At 44.3% G+C, this 19,557-nt stretch overlaps 1 protein-coding gene and 1 long non-coding RNA gene across 5 annotated transcripts in view; one reads left to right on the plus strand and one right to left on the minus strand.

Annotated features, from left to right (window-relative positions):
- The window catches only part of LOC126547616 (cytochrome P450 4V2-like), a 54,932-nt gene extending 51,349 nt beyond the window's left edge, over positions 1-3,583 (minus strand). For 2 of the 3 annotated variants that reach the window (XM_055063328.1, XM_055063329.1), the window contains exon 1: positions 2,969-3,583. In XM_055063328.1, the coding sequence (XP_054919303.1) occupies positions 2,969-3,266 (298 nt within the window). In that variant the 5' untranslated portion in view covers positions 3,267-3,583. The remainder of the gene's footprint in view (positions 1-2,968) is intronic. The other variant, XM_055063330.1, reaches the window with a different exon arrangement.
- Positions 3,584-9,925: 6,342 nt separating this feature from the next.
- Positions 9,926-18,973, plus strand: LOC129380979 (uncharacterized). Of its 2 annotated transcripts, none has more exons than XR_008609208.2 (4): positions 9,926-10,337; positions 12,047-12,152; positions 14,637-14,706; positions 17,209-18,973. It is a non-coding gene; the product is annotated as an uncharacterized lncRNA (long non-coding RNA). The 2 variants fall into 2 exon arrangements; XR_008609209.2 differs by having other exon boundaries at positions 18,482-18,973.
- The last annotated feature ends 584 nt before the right edge of the window (positions 18,974-19,557 follow it).

Raw genomic sequence — 19,557 nt, forward strand, 5'->3', positions numbered from 1 at the left:
ATCGCGTAGTGCTGCGATAGTCTTGCTGGATCGCGAAACTCGCACCAACTGCAAGTCGCAGAGAATTCTACTTCCATGAGATGTCGCGGGACGCCCGAACGGTCTATGTCACTTGGGCAAAAAGCAGTTGCAGCGGCGAATCCACCGCTCTCTCTTGGCTCGGTATCGCCGTCTTTCGGGCGCTGTTTTGCTCACCGACGGCACCAAAGGGTGGCGATGGCGCATTCAACGTCACCACTCGCCCGGTTGGGTGGCGGGAGATTTGAATTTCGAAAAAGGTATTCGTACCCTTCAGATGCAAGTTTCTCGTTAACTAAGTCTTTTCTCGGCACGAAATTGGCGTTGCCGGGTTTCTGATTTTATAAGTTCGATGTCGTATATTACAGAAGAATCGGTATTACAATTTGGAATACTACGCTGCTTAGTAGGCTCCATAAATTTTTCAGCTAAACTTCGGCCAATTGAAGAAATATAGGCGTTAAATATTTCAACCATGTTGCTATCAATCACATCAGGAAGTACTCTTGGTGCGTGAGAATCGCCCACGACTTCCTTCACAATTTTCCACCTTTTGTTTTTCGAATTACTGTTTGCCTGTTCTATTTTACATGCATAGAATCCTTTTTACTCGCTCTCATCATCGCAACAGATTTGTTACATATTGATTTGAATTGACGTAAATAAAATTCGTTATCTTTATGACGTGTCTATTATCATTCCAGTAATCCTTGCTCTTTATGACTTCCAGAATTCGTTTATTCCTCCAGCGACATAGTGGCGTGTCAGGAGAATGAATCGACCCTTTTCTACTGCTTCTTTCGACTACATCTTTAAGAACCGAAATCAAGTTTAGAATTTCTGTAATAATATCGTCATGGTATATATCACCTAAATTAGTAGTGAGCATAATATTTGTTAAAACCGCATAGACTATTTTTGTTACAAACCTCGGCCCATCACATGTTTTCTTCCGTACATTATCGAAAGAGACAAATATTGGCAAGTGATCTGTAATAGGCTTATCATAAACACCAGCAATAATGTTGTCATCAGAGTTTGTTAATGCAGGATCGATCGAAGTAGCAGAGGTGGTCGTTATTCGTGTGGGTATACTGTGATGAGATTGTGAAAGTGATGCGACTTTAGTAAGCACATATAGTCATCATGGGCTGAACTGCTGATATCACTGTTCATAGGGCCAACAACAACCAATTGTTTCATATTTTTTTTGCACATTAAACATCGTTTCAAGTATATCAAGAAAGGGGACAAAGCAAGCATTTCGGCGGACGATAAACTACAACTATTGTAAGTGAGCATTCCAGCCAGATGAATAAGAATTCAGTGGCACGTGTGCAGTATGAAAGCGACGGAAGCATTGTAGGAAGCATCATGCGGCTGCAGTAACATTGTGTCATCAGGAATGACAGTATTTTCGATCTTCCTTAGCCACGTTTCAGTGACAGCGATGACGTCAAATCGTTGGGGCTGCTGAGTTAAAAACGTGAGAAGAAGATTCAAATTTTCCCTTATGCTGCGAATGTTGCTATGGAATACTGACATACTTCTGTGAGTATGTATGTTGTCATCTTGTAATTTTGTATGAGACATAGTAGCACTTGGTGCTAAGATAGCGACACGAGAAAATTAATTATGCCACATTGCCGAGGGAGTCCTCACATGTCACATGAAAAATGCGCGAATGTTCATTTTTTTTTCACCCGAGAATCTTCTCATCAGCCACCCACACAAACTTCTATTTTTCTCCCGCTTTGTCTGTATAGCCTTTCCAAGTAGCACCTTGTTTTCAGGGCAGAGGTGTTCGTTCACGAGCATCGGCTCGTTTCCCTCAAAGCCAAGGGTTGACCTAATCGGTCTGTCTTTTTTAGCACCCTCCAAGACGCTGTCCCGTGTCGACCTAGAATAAATTTCATAACCACGTTCGGTGGTCTAGTGCCTCGAGTTTGTACACGATGAAAAGCACCGACAGCGTTCTCGCCAAGCTTTATGACAAACGACGTTGCAATTTTGTTGACAATCTGGGCAAGGTCTTTATCAGGTGTTTGTGGGATTCTCTTAAGTTCAATATTTTCCCTTCTACTATACTGTTTCAGCTCATTTAACTGCTTCTTAGTTTCTTTCAGTTCTTTACTTAGCTTGAGGTTGTCTCTTAGGCATTCTATGCTGAGATCCCTTACTTCCGAACGTAAGGTCTTCATTTCGGTTCTGAAGTTTCAAAACTATAATTAATGTGTCCTATTGACTTTGTCACAGCGATCAACTCAGTCTTGATAGCATTCGTGGTTGGGTCCTGATTCTTCATCGTGCTAGTCAGATCAGACATAGCTTTAACAAACTGCGTAGTGAATTCCATCAAAACCTTTGTGATTTCCTTGATGCTGCCAGGTGGTGTATCGGCCAGGCACTTAACAGAGTCAGACAAAGCATCTGGCGCACGTGACATGATTTTGCAGTAAAGTAGGCAAACTAATTAAAAACAGGTTCTTCAGAGCGGTCCTGCAGCCACAAAACTAACAAACGAAGCAATAGCATACGTGTTGTGCCCACCTGTAGTGTCGTAAAACGGCGGTTAACGCTTTTCCCGCAGCCCTTACAGACAAAATAGCTTCACAGAAGCTTATCTGAATGGTGCTGCACACCGTGTAAAGTGCATTAATAACTATTAAATAGTAAAATTGGATGCAATACTAAAAAACTAAGATTATGCCGTAAATCAAGAACAAAATAACTCCGAAATAAGCGTGGTTTCGAACCATTCTATCCTGGGCTAAAGCAGTGTGCGGCTTCACTGCGTTATAAAACAAACAGAAAGACGGCTTTTGGCTATGTTGGCATTCATGATTGGTACCGAGCCGCTTCATGCCGCAGAGCGGCACTGTAGCCGTTAGCTGCACTGAATATTCGTTGATAACCACGCATCTGGGCAACCGTGCTGCCTTCAACCCACCTGCGGTGTAGTCATCCGTCCCCAGCCGGTTCCGATTGGCCCAAACCACACGGACCGAAAACCACAACGGTATCCAATCCCAAGGTCCCGGTAGTGACCGCAATGCCAGCCATATCCGTAACCATTGCGGAGCGTACAGACTCGTCATAAGCCATGCTACAGTCAGCAGTGCCGCGGTCCATACGAGCGCTTTCAGAGTACCAAGTTCAATTAGAGACGTACTGATAGAGTCAGGGTCGAATAGCGCAGCCATCCCTACGTGCGGGTCCTGAGCGGCGTTGAAAACAACTCTTCGCATTCCTTTAGTTGGCGGCCTCCAGCTTTATAACGTCGCGATCCGGGTGGCAGCAGACACATGCAAGACGCCTTTCCTCTTGCGCAATCTTGTTTGTATAGCCACAGATGCGAAAGAAAAAAAAGGCGGCGGGGTGGGGTGTGGTGGGGGAAAACGCGTCGCCCACAAAGCCGTCAAGTCGTGCTGCGGAGAAGCTGGCCCCCGCCGTGAGCGCGTGCGCTCGAACCTTCCCTCTGGCACGTGCCAGAGAATGCCTTATGAAACGAGCCCACACAAGGAAAAAAATAATAAACAAAAGAAAAAAGGTTGTTTATAGAAGAGCCGGGATAACCACTCTCTTGAAGCTGACTCTTCTGTTCTCTCGTAACTGTTATTTTTGGTGGACAGAAATATGAATTAAAGCTTGTTATATCATTTGAATGGCAGGTCCTTATTCAAGGGTGTCGTAAGCGCCAACTTTTAGCACTGTCTTTCCTATTTTTTTCCTGGAACAGTGTTCAACTGGTGCGCGAGAACTAAGAAATAAAATCTAAATAATCTAAATCTAAGTGCTACCTCAACTGCACTTCTTGAAGAGGTGAACATTACAGGCACGACAAATCGGTGTGTGGTGCCTCCCAATCAACACCATTTTATTAATTAATCTCATGATTATTCACTTTAGAACACATTTAGTAATAAGGGAATTGAAGCAGAGCACTGAAGAAGTCAAAATCATTTCGCAGAAATCATGTGTTCAGGACCAGTTTTGAAAGATAGGCCCTGAACATCTGTGAAGAAATGCAGTGATGTTCTGGTTACAACTAATCAGCAAGTTAGTTTTATCCGAGAATTCAGCAAATCAACTGTCTGTCTGTCTGTCTGTCTGTCTGTCTGTCTGTCTGTCTGTCTGTCTGTCTGTCTGTCTGTCTGTCTGTCTGTCTGTCTGTCTGTCTGTCTGTCTGTCTGTCTGTCTGTCTGTCTGTCTGTCTGTCTGTCTGTCTGTCTGTCTGTCTGTCTGTCTGTCTGTCTGTCTGTCTGTCTGTCTGTCTGTCTGTCTGTCTGTCTGTCTGTCTGTCTGTCTGTCTGTCTGTCTGTCTGTCTGTCTGTCTGTCTGTCTGTCTGTCTGTCTGTCTGTCTGTCTGTCTGTCTGTCTGTCTGTCTGTCTGTCTGTCTGTCTGTCTGTCTGTCTGTCTGTCTGTCTGTCTGTCTGTCTGTCTGTCTGTCTGTCTGTCTGTCTGTCTGTCTGTCTGTCTGTCTGTCTGTCTGTCTGTCTGTCTGTCTGTCTGTCTGTCTGTCTGTCTGTCTGTCTGTCTGTCTGTCTGTCTGTCTGTCTGTCTGTCTGTCTGTCTGTCTGTCTGTCTGTCTGTCTGTCTGTCTGTCTGTCTGTCTGTCTGTCTGTCTGTCTGTCTGTCTGTCTGTCTGTCTGTCTGTCTGTCTGTCTGTCTGTCTGTCTGTCTGTCTGTCTGTCTGTCTGTCTGTCTGTCTGTCTGTCTGTCTGTCTGTCTGTCTGTCTGTCTGTCTGTCTGTCTGTCTGTCTGTCTGTCTGTCTGTCTGTCTGTCTGTCTGTCTGTCTGTCTGTCTGTCTGTCTGTCTGTCTGTCTGTCTGTCTGTCTGTCTGTCTGTCTGTCTGTCTGTCTGTCTGTCTGTCTGTCTGTCTGTCTGTCTGTCTGTCTGTCTGTCTGTCTGTCTGTCTGTCTGTCTGTCTGTCTGTCTGTCTGTCTGTCTGTCTGTCTGTCTGTCTGTCTGTCTGTCTGTCTGTCTGTCTGTCTGTCTGTCTGTCTGTCTGTCTGTCTGTCTGTCTGTCTGTCTGTCTGTCTGTCTGTCTGTCTGTCTGTCTGTCTGTCTGTCTGTCTGTCTGTCTGTCTGTCTGTCTGTCTGTCTGTCTGTCTGTCTGTCTGTCTGTCTGTCTGTCTGTCTGTCTGTCTGTCTGTCTGTCTGTCTGTCTGTCTGTCTGTCTGTCTGTCTGTCTGTCTGTCTGTCTGTCTGTCTGTCTGTCTGTCTGTCTGTCTGTCTGTCTGTCTGTCTGTCTGTCTGTCTGTCTGTCTGTCTGTCTGTCTGTCTGTCTGTCTGTCTGTCTGTCTGTCTGTCTGTCTGTCTGTCTGTCTGTCTGTCTGTCTGTCTGTCTGTCTGTCTGTCTGTCTGTCTGTCTGTCTGTCTGTCTGTCTGTCTGTCTGTCTGTCTGTCTGTCTGTCTGTCTGTCTGTCTGTCTGTCTGTCTGTCTGTCTGTCTGTCTGTCTGTCTGTCTGTCTGTCTGTCTGTCTGTCTGTCTGTCTGTCTGTCTGTCTGTCTGTCTGTCTGTCTGTCTGTCTGTCTGTCTGTCTGTCTGTCTGTCTGTCTGTCTGTCTGTCTGTCTGTCTGTCTGTCTGTCTGTCTGTCTGTCTGTCTGTCTGTCTGTCTGTCTGTCTGTCTGTCTGTCTGTCTGTCTGTCTGTCTGTCTGTCTGTCTGTCTGTCTGTCTGTCTGTCTGTCTGTCTGTCTGTCTGTCTGTCTGTCTGTCTGTCTGTCTGTCTGTCTGTCTGTCTGTCTGTCTGTCTGTCTGTCTGTCTGTCTGTCTGTCTGTCTGTCTGTCTGTCTGTCTGTCTGTCTGTCTGTCTGTCTGTCTGTCTGTCTGTCTGTCTGTCTGTCTGTCTGTCTGTCTGTCTGTCTGTCTGTCTGTCTGTCTGTCTGTCTGTCTGTCTGTCTGTCTGTCTGTCTGTCTGTCTGTCTGTCTGTCTGTCTGTCTGTCTGTCTGTCTGTCTGTCTGTCTGTGGGTTGCGCGTGCAGTTTTGCACCTGCATGGAATGCCGTTCGCAGCTCAATGTCCAGACAACTAAAGAGCTTGTACATGAGAAACTTACTTTCAGTTATCTAAAGCACCATAACAATGATACAAATGAAACAAGCGAACAGCACGTCACCGGATGCGTTGTGTTGTTTGAAGGAGAGAAGTCTGATACGACAGCGCCTCACATTGTTTTTAAGGTATGGAAGCACGGTAAGACTGACTAAATAACAAATTGCTTTGTCTAGATCAAGGCAACTTCGCATATAGGCTGTTTAAAAGTGGGGCCATTCTTATTGATTGACAACAAATTACTCAGCAGAAGCGATCGGTCCCGTACGTTCGCTCAGGAACCTATGCCTCTGCAAAACTACCGCGACCACGCTGCAGCAGAATAATTCGGAACAGCCATCACTTGCATTGGATGTGTTGTAATTCGTACATTCGAACAGAAACGAATATTCCAGAGTTTCTAATAGTGAATTTTCGCACCGAAAGCGGATCAAAAAGCCGACTATTCGATTCGTCTTGAAAATTTCGATCCGCCGTAGTGGCTTAAGCCGCTTTATTCTTGCGCTACTAAGCGCTAAGTCGTGGCATGGGGTATGATCGTAGTATATAGGGACGAAATGCAAAAACGCCCGTGTCCCGTGCATTGGGAGCACGTTAAAGAGCCCCTGATGATCAAAATAATTCCGCAGTCCCCCACTATATGACGTGCCTCATAATCAAATCATGCTTTTGGCACGTAATAACCCCAGAATTCGTTCTAAATGTCGAATATTCTCACACCTCTAATATTCTCTATGTATGTATATGTATGCATGCATGTATGTGTGGGCAACCACGCTAAGCCGCAACCAAGTCAGTGTTGTGCACAGCATTATGCGCTGCAGCAGAATAGTATGTTAACCAGTTGTTGTTTTTTTTTCGTGATCGTACACCTACGCAAACGTTCATACGGACGCAAACACAGTTTTCCCAAACTTATTTTGCATATTGCAGCACTTCCCAAGAGGCAGTGTCACCTAGGGCATGCCGTATCTAGCCGCATGCAGGTACGGCTCTACTTGCCACAGAGCTCCTACAAAAGGAGCGAGTGCCTCCGCCGCGCGTATGACGTTTCGAAAGCAGCTTCTCGTGTAAATACGCGACGGTGAATCTCGACATATGCCACAGGTAGCCGCACGCGGGAAGGAAAACGAGAGAGAGAGAAACCAAGGTCGTTAGTCGGTGGCAATACGCAAAGCGTGTCGTAGTGCAAGTCCGTCTGGGGTAAACACCCAGACGCGCCTAACTCGCGAGAAGGTCTGGCACGGCTTCGTAAGGGATTTGTAGACGAGGGCCACACTTGCAATACGTGGCCACAATATTCGACCCGTCTGCAGCGCACGGAATTAAAAAAAAAAGAAAAGGAAGTGCGAGCCAGCTCCTTAACGGAACCCCGCAACGCAATTGTATATGCACTGCCTTTTCAGACCATCGTAAAATTTTCTGTGCACACTTTTACACCCGATGGCGCAGAACTTCAAAAATCAAATAAAGTTATGTGGTCCAACATCCAAAAGCAAAACATGGCTATGAAGACGCCGTGGTGGAGGGCTTCGGGTTAACTTCGGCCACATTGGGTTCTTTAGCGTGCAACTAAATATAGGTACAGCACGTTTTTTATCCGTTTTTTTTTTCAATTCGCCTTTATGTAAATTCGACCGCCGTAGCCGGAGATCGAACCATGTAACCTCGTGCTTAGCAGCAGAACGCCACAGCCTCTGAGCCCACCGCGGCGGGTACAGTGTTTTCGCTTCATCCTGCCCCGGCCAGAGGTGTATAAGATCGGCTGTCCGCTATCGCGGACAGCCAATTTTTTATACCAACACCCCCTGGCACGCTTCGGCCACCGCGGCCCCAACCCACGGGCCGCCCTGCTTCCAGCTTTCATCCCCCCCGCTAACCCTTGGGTGTCCTGGGGGAGTCGCCAATCAAGCGAAATAATGACACGTTGTTTCAATTAGTAAAAAACACGATTGAATAAATATAATTACGTCCAGCCGCCAACTCGCGACGATAAGTTCAGCACTGACGCGCTGCGTGACTTCTGCGGGCACGCCTAGGGACAAACGCATACAACACGCGCTAAGAAACTCCTGAGTAGTGCCTAGGCAGAGTCATATATTCAAGGAGCAAAAGTCCCCACATTTCCTCTCTCGCACCCGCTCTTAATCGCTCATGCGCGCAAACGTCAAGCGTCTGCGCAAGTGGCACGCCCTGCTGCACCTACTAGCAATTGTAAATACGTCGTCGTGTCCATTCCTGACCGTCGTTCGTAGGGTGAGCCTTGTGCAAACCCATCTCCACAAGTCACAAACATGTCAGCAACGTAAACCGGTTTTACTGTCGGTGGGTCGAGTTGCAGACAGATGACATAGCAGCACCCAAGGCACAGGCCAACCAAAACGCAAATTAGATGACGTCATCTATAGCTCCTGCATCCAACACTGCGGCAGGGATACACTCTACCATAGATCTGCTATCAAGATAAATTTAAGCACGAGGAAGTAAAAAATGACTGGAATGCGTCGTTGCGTTTCCAGGTTCGCCTTCATTCTTAACAGTGACCTAACTCAGACTCCAAAACGACATTCTTGACTACACCACGCTATAGTAACAGCCCACACAGTGCTTGTACGTCGCATTCCACGTACTCGTAATTATATTTCCCTACTCGCCTTTGAAGAATTTGTGCTGACGTCACGCCAACAAGAGTATTATTGTGTCAGGAAACGTTGACCATGGGTTGTAGGTCAATGATTTTCTCCCTTTTCGAGTGTCTCAACCTCGTTACGAACGTTCTTGCTCATACTGCACAGTTCCATCTCATCATACCTGTTTTTTTTTTTTTTTTTTTTGCGGGAGCAATCGGCCAAATAGATGCAAAACCTGAGCGAATTGGGTTATCTTGTTTCGTTCTCTCCCTATTTTGTCTTAAACCCCGAGCGCAATATAGCAACTGTAATTATAACAAATTGTAACGCGACCACATTGCAGAACCAAGTTCACGAAAATATCATTGACAAAAAGCTATTCCGTCTTCTCCCACTCCTCTTCCTTGTTCCCCTCTCTCAACGTTACTCACTACGGCTCTATGATGGCCATAAAACGAATGAAATGTAGCACACCTTTTCTTCAGACAACTCTATCAAAATTTTGTTATGCTTGAGTCGTGCATTTCTCTTAATTTCGATTGTTTCTTTGTCCGTTCACTTAGTTCTTCGCTCCGTGTTTATTTAACTAGCTACAGCGTGGTCGATCCCCCTCTTATGAGCATTGCGTCGAGGCAACAACAACAAAACCGTGCTATGATGTCGCTAGGCCTGGCCTCCCAAGCTTACCTGCTGTGAAGTTCTCTTTGTCTAGCCGTCTCCTATTTCGCCACAACACACAGGCCAGGAACCAGAACGGTATCCAATCCCAGGGTCCCGGAACTGGCCTCAGCGTCAGCCATGTTCGAAGCCAAATCAGGGACCGCTTCTTGAAAAGCCATACTACAAGTAACGCTGCCGTCCATGCGAGCGCGCGTGACGTGGCCAGCGTGCATAAAGGCGCGACGACAGGCGAAAGATCCAGCAACCCGACCATCACCACGTGTGTAGTTCCTACGCAAGCGTACACAAAAGAAACATTTCTACCGCGCAACGCGCAAGTCTCTTGCTTTATAACGTTAGGGCGGCGGTGGTACTTGGAATATCTCCAAAAAGGCAGATCTCTTGCACTTTAACGCCTTGCGTACGGACAAATCGCTGGGCTAATTCCTACACTGTAAACACAAATGAGCCCATATGGGCGTTTTAACAGTTGATATGCCATTTTCCCCCCCTAGCTTAAAATGAGTACTCCCACGAGAAGATGTAAAATAAGCTAGAACCATTATTGTACCCCCGACCCCATTTGATGGGGCATTGCGGTTGTAAAATGGGGGTTTTCAAGGAATAACGGTGGCGTAGGGGAAATTGAGACGAGCCAAACAGAGAAAAGAATAACTCAGCCATGACCAACAAGGCAGTCAGCCGCAGCGACAATTTCAGTAGGATTATTTCTGCAGTCAGATTCGAAATATCCCGCGCAATGTGTGTCGGCGCTGTTTTTCTGTTCGGAGTAGCCGCGCCTTGGTGCTGCAGAGGACGCCGAAGTCGGAACTACGCGCGGAGGAACACCAGCCTTCGGAGCGCGCGCGCGCGCGCTGAAAGCTGCGATTGAGCAGCCATTTGCCAGCGACGGCACATTCTTCTACCGTGGTTGATGTTTCTCACTGCTTTGAACCCCCAAGACTCCACGGTAAGTGACTTTGAACGATTATTACATGTTCTATGAGTGTGCATGTGTTCTAAGTGAGGAGACGCGCTGATATGACTTATTGAAGGTCTCGGTACAACATGGCGCGACAGTTGGCCGTCCAGAACCATTTTGCACGATCACTGTGTTTCTTCGAGCTTTGTCGTAATCGAATCGACTTGAGTGCTCAGAGTCAAGCGAGTGTACTTAAAAATTAGGATTTTATATAATGAGGGACTTTGCCGCGTCTTTAATTAGGCGGATGTGAGCATTCGACATGATCCCCGAAGCGCAAGCCACTACCATAATAGTTACGTGCAGTGCGAGGTGAGCTAAGCTTCGCCGCCTAACCGCGGCCTGAAAATGTGGCGGCTCGTTAAGGGTTTACTGCGGTGCGCGTGTGTGAGTGTTTGTACAGCGATCATTTGAGCGAGAACCGGCGGCGCTTCTTTGTGCGCAGTATCTGCTAGCTGGCGCGTACGTGGCGCCAATCCCCTAGCTCGTGCTATTGTGTGCAGTAGGTCGCCCACTTAGCGCGCATTGTGCAGATTTGCCAGTACGCTCCTTTCTATCGTCTGTGTCTCTTCGCGCCCACGTCGTTGATTGTGCAGGCAGTGCGCGACTGCGGCACGTAGCATGTAGAGCCTGCGCCCGTCGACTTTGATCTACGGGCGTGAAATGTCGGCGGCGCGTTTGTGGTATTAAAAGCGTGTGGTGAGCTTCCAACGGCACTACGGGTCAACGCCGCATGAGCTGCCGGTCAGAGTATAAGAACCTCTTTATCTTTAGCGTACTGCTTGGCGGTAACAGGTGTCCTGCTTGGGTTCAGTTTACTGGATACGCCGTCACTTGAACCTCGGCGGCCGGAGCAGGTGAGTACATACCAGTGGCGCCGTTACGTCGGCGGGCAGAAAACGGTGCCCGTGCCGTGACGAGATATATCAATTTACGCGATAGCATTGCCGGTGATAGGTCATACGGGCGCGTCGCTCCATGCCTGTGTTCTTTGCTGAGGCCGCCACTACGCCTGCGGTGCACATACTACGCTATATCTATATAGTCGATGCTTGTGCAATGTTGTTATTCAACAGCTGGCGCTGTGCTCTGGATACCTGGACTTGTTTAATGTTTAATTACTTTGCTGCTGTGCCATTGCGTATTGGGTACAGATATTTAGTTTTGAATTCTAGGTGCCAAATTCACACAAAGAAGCTGCGCTTTTCAACTCAGGATCATATCACACATCACAGCGTCATCCTCTATTGCACGAGTATTAATAACAAAATTTCTGTTGCTGGTGAAAAAAAAAAGGCAGACCGATCAACCTGTAACCTGTATCTGTGAGAAAAATGTGCTTCAAGTCCGCCATTGTCTATAAAAAAAGGTACTACCTTGGTATTCAATGTCAGTAACACTCATAAGTTATGCATCCTTTTGTGTGAAATAATTTGTCTTAGAAGCCATTCATTGTAAGGGATCAGTAAACATCTCATAGCTTAAGTTGTGCATATGTGCATGAGTTGGGCAAAGGTATTGGTTTGTAAAGAGCAAAGCCATTAAGATATAAAATATTGGCAAGCTTAGTTTAACAATAAGCTGACGAATATACAAAGCCTAATGTAGCAGCAGATGTTCTCCAAGATAAGCTTGTGACCAGCTTTTTTGTGTTCTGTGTGATCATTGTAGTCTCAAATTTTTCATTTTTATTTCAGGACTGCGGCTGCGGTCGTTTCATTGCCAACTGTGACGATGAAGCAGCTTCATGGCCGGAGATCGGGCGCCTCCCATCAATTTCCCTTTTCAGCAATAGAGGCCTTGGTATGCTCTTACCTAGAGTTTGCTTTTTTACTCTGTATGTTTTGAGCGCAATGGCTAGTTTAGCGGCATTACTTAGAGTGATTGGTGTGACACCTGTTCCATAGGAGGTATGCATGTTATCCCACGTAACTTTAGCAAACTTTTAAAAATATGAATATGCCACCTAGCTGCACAGAACCTATGTAATGTTGTTTCCTGTCTCTTGGAAATACTTGGATTTGCTGCATTTTGCCTAATTACCTAATTAGTCTTAATCAATTAATCAACTTCTCAAATGTAATTAGATAAAAAGTCTCAATTATAAAATTGTAGAGCAGCGTGAAAATTTCCCAGTACAGCTATCTGTGGCTCAATATGTGCTACATAATGTGTTTTTAGAGCATGAAAGAACCCTGAGAATCTCGCAAAGTGCCTTGAGTATGTTTCTGTGTGACAGCGCCTGTGTTGTGTTCTTCCTTCAGTCCTCGTCTTTTGCGCTGTACTAACAGTCGACCTCGAGTGGCCATTCCCGTGGCAGTCTTGCATGTATTGAGTGCTTGCCCTGTATAGGCATGTGTGTTTCCAGTAAGAAAAAAATACTGAAGGAGCCCAACGTGATGTATTTCTGGACAAGTGTATGGTGTAAATTACTATGTGACAATAAAATAAACTGAAACAAGACTTCACAGTAGAGGTATGCAGGTGTGTGCATCAGCATAATGACGGAAACCTCATGCAAGTTTAGAAAAATATTCATTAAGTTAGTTTCTGTCATTCTTCTCTGTCACATTATTATTGCAAAAATGTGCTCTCTAGTATTGCACGATTAAAACACAGTTCAAATACATCATTTGCTGGTACCTTGACATTCATAGCAACATAGAGAGGAATGGTTAAAAATTTGCTTTGCTTCTCTGACCTTCATTTTAGGTCCTTCTCATGTTTGCTAGGCTTCTTAAGCTATCATAGACCCCTTCCAGGGTTTACAGGCAGCTTGAGCAGATTGTGCCAGATTGTGGAGAAGCTGCAGAGGTCGCAGTGTATATAGTAGTGTCCAGTAAATGCAAGTTTATTGCAAGATGCATTATGCTCAGTACCAATTATATTAAGTTATAATTTTAGCAAAAATCTGTTTTCCAGATATATATCAATGTGTCTCCAAAGAACTGCACTTTTTAAAAGAGTTGCTCATTCTCTGTCTACTGTTCGGTGCTGTTAAATGCATGTATGTTGGACAGCATAGTGCCTGGCTTTCAGCTGAAGGTAGTAGTGTAGAAAGTGGTAGCAGTAGTAGCTTTATGCATGTGCATAAAGCTGCAGTAAGCCAAATGTGAAAAGATAAGGGCTAATACGATACAGCCATGTAGCAAAATTTACACAAGCAAACTGTTTGATGCAATCCCTAGGAAAGTAAGCAAAAACATAAGAATGTGCTTATATGATAAACAGTACCTATGTTTCAGGCGCATGGCCTTCTACCGCCATATTCCATAACAGTTCATTATTTAACACTTTAAAACTACTTGCCCTGTTTATGTCTAACTGCTCTAAATTCGAAAATTTTCGTTGATTGCACTATGAAGGTTTTGGCCATGGCTTAAGTTACTGCCAGAATTAAATTTATAGTTGTGGCCGTCCTATGTGTGATAACAAAAAGCCATTTTGGAACCAGGTGACTGTTATGCAGTATGCTAAGTGTGCGTATTAGAACAGCCACTTATATTTTCATTGTAACCATGTATAAAGTATGTATGTACACATCTCGAAGCCATAGACTGTGTACTCTTAATTGGAGGTGTTATTGTGTGGAGTAGGTTTTTTTGTAAGCATTGTCTAGAATTTGCACTACATTAAGGTGTAGTGAAGCCAAGCGAAAAATATTGACAAAATGGCTAAAGTACATTCTTAAGAGTATTAAGTGCACTTAGATGACTTTACAGCATGTATTAAAACAAGAATGGGAACTGAAGTGCTTAACTTCTGTTCATTATTACCATATGGCACCAACATGCAATGAAGACAAAAGAGGAAGAGAAGTGAAGTGCACTAAAGGGCAACTCACTCCTGATGGGAGCTGCATTCACATCTACATGATGCATGCAATCTTTGAGTTATAGCAGCAGCTAACCACCCTGTTCACTTTGTTGCACATTTGTATTGTTTATGTACTAAGTCTGGCCCTGGAAGTGTTAAGCAGTGCCACTTGTGGCATTGGTGCTGCATGCAAGACATCCTTCTAACCACAGGTGTTATGTATTATGTAAACCTAAGTTCTTTTAAATTCATGTAACCCACAAAAGTTCCATTTGAAAGGATGTGCCATATTTGCCACCATTGCCATGAGTAGCATTGGCTGACAGTCACAGGGCGAGACGTTAACCTTGCTCAGCTATTATGCAAAACTATTTTACATACAAATGTGGTAATTAGTATACATGCCAAAGCCTCACAGAATAAAATTTTTTATTCGCATTTTACAACGATTGTTATTTTGCTTTAACTCAGGAGGCCTTTCTACCTGCGTTGCATCCTGTGGCTGGACCACTCCAACGATCTCGGCAGAATCGTTACACAGGTGTGTTCGTTTGTGATTCTCAGTACTGATATTTTCTAGTTTACGTTCAATGTAAATGCACAGATCAAATGAAAAACAGGTTAAAAGATGAGCTCACAGGCACTGTATCCAAATGTTTGTTAGGAAGGAAAATCTTTTTTACAAGTTGTCGTTATAGCAACACAAGAGAGTGTGCACATCACACCACCAGTACCTAGCAAGCAACAGCATTATACCGTAGAAGAAGCCAAAACATCAGGCGAAAACCTGTACTAAACTAGGGACTGTATTAAGACCTTTTCGAGGCTTAAACTATTTCTTGGGTTACTCTGTCTTAATTGCTTGAACTGAACTGACGTGTCCTGCAAAACAGTTTGCATTCGCATTTGATACAATCTGCAGCAAAATATGAACAAAGGGCTGCAATACTCTAAGGGCCTACTATTGAAGTTGCAACCAGTCTTCCCAGTGTACTGCAGCCTCAGGAACATGAAATGTGGTACACTGTACCACATGCACACACAACAAATTTTAATCCATGGGCATCTGTACACTGTGCTTGTGCAGGACTGCGCAACTGGCTGTTCATTCGTGACTGAAACAGCTACGTACATCAAGACTGTATTGGGAAGCCACCATTTTTTTCAGTCAGTGTAACAGTCCATAAACATATGGATTTCCATGAGCATTTTGTCAGCCACACTTTTCTTTGTCGTTTTTTTTTTGCACTCCAGCTTTGATGGCTGCAAGACACTTCAGGCTGGCTGAAGAGACAGTGGTAGCCTAGTAGGTGGCCTCACAAAGTTGTTATTTTGATTTTTAAGAGCCGACTTGCTTTGAACAATGCTGAATAACACATCAAAAGGCACGGGATTATTGACAAGGTTAGAATGACTTTGAAAGAAGTTTAAGGCTTCTTTTTAACTCTGATCTGTCTGCTGAGACCAAATCATGTCAGCTTTTAATGAAGCAATGTTCAGGTTGGAAAGCTGCAAGGCTGTGTGGGTACTCAAACACCATCATTGCTTCATATAGCTGAGGTTGCTGTGACATAAAGGCAGAAGCAAATGACATGGCAAAGGAAAGGTTGGTCGACAAAGGACTCATTGGCAATTATGTAGGTTCAAGGGCTATTGCACTGAGTAAGAAAATGTGTTCCTGATACAGCGTGAACAGTGTTAATGCTGAAGAACAAACTGGCACCATCTCCCCAGTCCTACACAAGCACGTGCATAGAAAGGGATGCCTGTTGGCCTTGGGGGCCACCACTGGAGGGATCACCTGCTATCGCTATGACATAGAATGTGACATCAGATGACTATAGTTCACACCTTTGCTGCAGCTCGCTGGCTGGGCAATTGAAGCCTTGATTGTAAGCATGAAAAGTTTCAATCACAAGGTGGCAATTAAGTTGCCAACTCTTACAACATGGTTCACTACTCAGTGCTGCAGTGCTGGACGTATTTGACCAAGCCTGGTGCGAGTTCTCATGAGTACCCATGTTCAAGCTGCCGCTAGATACTTAGTTGATAAAGTCACTGAAAATGAAATTTGGTCATCGAAAGAGTCATGAAAACGATGCACACAAGGCTTTTAGCGTGCTTACTTGGTATGACCTCAGTCAAGACACCCTGTGTAGAGATGCTGGCAAAAGTGCAGCAGAAGTGTGGATTGAGGAGACAAAAATATAAGCTGTTCAAGTTCCACATATAACAAACTGATAATAAATCGCCATTCAGCAAGAACTCCGGCAAAAGGGGCAAGCCGCACTCCCCACAACGAATGCTATAAAAACAATACTGTTATTGCAGCAAAATTGCCTATAGCTCTTTTGATAGCTTGATAGCTGGTAGCTGGTAGCTACTTGATGGTAGCACTTGATAGCTGGTATCACAAAATGTTTTCTATGCCACGGAAATATTCCAGCACGTGGGGGCCACAATTCTCCTAGAGGCCAATACAGACACAGGTTGCCAGCAAGCATGGACTAAAGATTTTTCCATTTGCATTGATGTAGTCTACCACATTTTGTTTTCTTGGGTGCACAGTCACACTGGGGTAACAATTTTCTGCCTGAATATTCATCGCAGGGAGCACTGCAGCCAGCTAAAGCGAGTTTTTTGTTCACACCTTGCCACAGACGCGGCAAGATGTAGACTTGACCCATTTTTCTAGGCACATTTGTTGGGTTCAAGAAAGAACACAGAGTAGCTTAAGAACTTTATTCCTTCTAGATTTAAGGCGTGGGGCCAGGTATTAACCATTGTTTTAAGAATTTTACCAAACCGGGAAAGATTCTTTCTTGAAAGTCTTCTCATATCAGCTTGATACAGTCCCTGGCTTAGTATGGGTGCATGTGCTGTGGCTTTTTTTTAGACTGTTTAAAAGGTCGTTTTTCTTTTGAGTGTTCCAGTCGCAAGGAAATCACAAATATATTTTGATTTCAGGAACCCTTGTGCCATTACACAATTCCTTTACATGTTGCAACCAAGCTTATTTTTTAAACACATGCCTTTCTTTCAGCATGAAAAAAACATCTTAGATGAAACAAGGCAAAAATGGCTGCTTATGCATTTGTACGATATTCCAACTGAGAGGGGTGAAAAGTAATAAAATGTTCTACTTTCATAATTTTTCTACCATGTGTACAACATTTCTTAATAGGCATGAAGCAAATTCACTTTTATCACTAGCCTATTACAGAAACAAAAAATGACAAACAGCTTTTAAGGGGGCCCTCAGAAGGGCCCAGTCCGTGCGTCTTCTTTTCTAGCGCCATGGCTGTGAGCGCAGCTGAGCACATCTGCAGCCTCCACACCCTGTTCTAGAGGTGATCTGCTGCGTGTGGAAAGACTAGACGTGCTGATATGGCGTGGTATTATGTGCACAGTCTTCCCACGTGTTTAGTACACGGGGTTGCATAATCTCTAGTTTCAGAGATGCATTGAAGTTTGAGACAGACAAAGCATTCGCCTCCACTGCCAGCACTTTTCATGATAGTGTCGTTCCACTGTGTGTGGCAGTATCAAAGAGGACAGGGTGGATGCGAAAGCAAGGCTGGGTTTTGCTTCATGCTACCTATGTGAAGGTATCGTTAACACACCGTGAAACCGTATCTTTGGTCGCTGACTCTCAAATTCAAAATTTTTTTCTCATTCAGATTTGTGTTTTCTGACTGCGGCCCTTTCCATGGGAAAACAATCCATTTGCAAATGTACTTATTTGACTAAACGGTCGAATCTGAGTACAACAAACCAAATTGCTGATTTTAGTGCATTCATTATGTTGGGGTTCCTTTGTATATGACTCCAGAAAAAGCCGACCATTGTCTGCTCATACTCCGCCGCGCCCGCCCATATAGGAATAAACTTAATTTTGGTTGGCCACGATGCTTATCGGTGTAGTAGCTGTCGTGTGTCCACCCATACTCATTTTGTTGGCTTCCCGAAAACCTGAAAGAACAGCTGTATTTTGCTTATGTGCATTCACTAATCAAATAAGTACATGTTTGCTAGAATCCCCATAATATTGAGTCAGCTGGTCTGCTTGAAAATGTTCAAAATATGGCAGTTAGATTTGTAATAGGAAGTCATACTAAAAGGCTTTGTATTACTGAGAGTAAGGGTAAGCTGCAATGGCAGGATTTAAAAGAGTGGGAAATCTCTTCAGTTAAAATTATTTCAAGCATATACTGTTCCAAACATGTAGAGATAGAGAAATTCATATCAGGCTATCATCATACCTCACAAGAAAGAGATTACACTAAAAAGGTTTATTAATTTCCTTTTACTTATAGGTGATGCCTCACATTGTTTTTTCCTTGGACCAAAGGGACTGCAAGGTTTTTCAGCCTGCAATTGTTTGCATAGTTTTCAAAGATAATTCCCTCCCTGCTTTGTGTGCTTGATTTGAATGTAAGTTACATTACACAGAATGTATACCCCCCCTGCAATGCCAGTACAGGCGAAGCAGGTACTAAATGAATAACCACAAAAGGATTTTGGAGCGAGCAAAAATGGCATGTGCAATAGATATGCGTAGATGTCCCGTTGGTGTTGCTGTCAAACAAGAAATTGGGATATCGAGGAACTGAGCAAAGTAACTACATGTGTGCTTGCCAAACTATAGCTGTCATTTACACCTTGATTGTGACTTAGCTACCAAAAGAAGTTTTTTTGTCTTGTTCTTTTTCTGTTAAAATGTACTTTTTTCTTTGTCTACTTTCATTTGGGTTTTTGTAGCTATATCGTGCACATGTGACCAATAATGCCGTGTGGAAGTTAGTGGTTGTGGGTATTCCATCCTGCCTGTCGTTTGTTCAGTGTGTGTACTAAAGTCAATAGAGCACCAACCAGTATAAACCAGTGTGTTGAATTTGTTTTCTAGTTTTAGTACGAATGATCTGACTGGTGATGTGCCCAAATAAACAATTAGATTATGAAAACAAAGTTCATCAGAACATGTCATGCATTTTACTTATAATGACCCTATTTCAACTGCAGAACCCACATATTAAGGCATGTAGATTTAAGTAGAACAAGTCTTTTTGCAATCCTTAGTTCTGAATAGGTGAGAGCAGTGCTAAGGACACAAAGTGAGTCCACATAGATAAATGGCATGGTGCACTGTGCACTGACTAATAATTGATGTGTTTTTGCAACAGACAAGCAAATAAATATCCAGTAATGCCTTGTCAAAGGCACGAAACCACATAAAGAGGCAGGGGGTGGTCAGGTACAAATGTGCCGTGGTTTCAGGTTTGTTAACAAGCATACCACTTTTCTGTAACTTCAGAGAACAGGTGCTGCGCTGACACATTAATCTTTTTTTTTTTTCTTGTTGTTATTTTGTGGGATTTGATTAGTTTCTGGG

This window comes from Dermacentor andersoni, chromosome 1, assembly GCF_023375885.2.
Source record: "Dermacentor andersoni chromosome 1, qqDerAnde1_hic_scaffold, whole genome shotgun sequence".
NCBI classification, from domain to species: Eukaryota; Metazoa; Arthropoda; class Arachnida; order Ixodida; family Ixodidae; genus Dermacentor; species Dermacentor andersoni.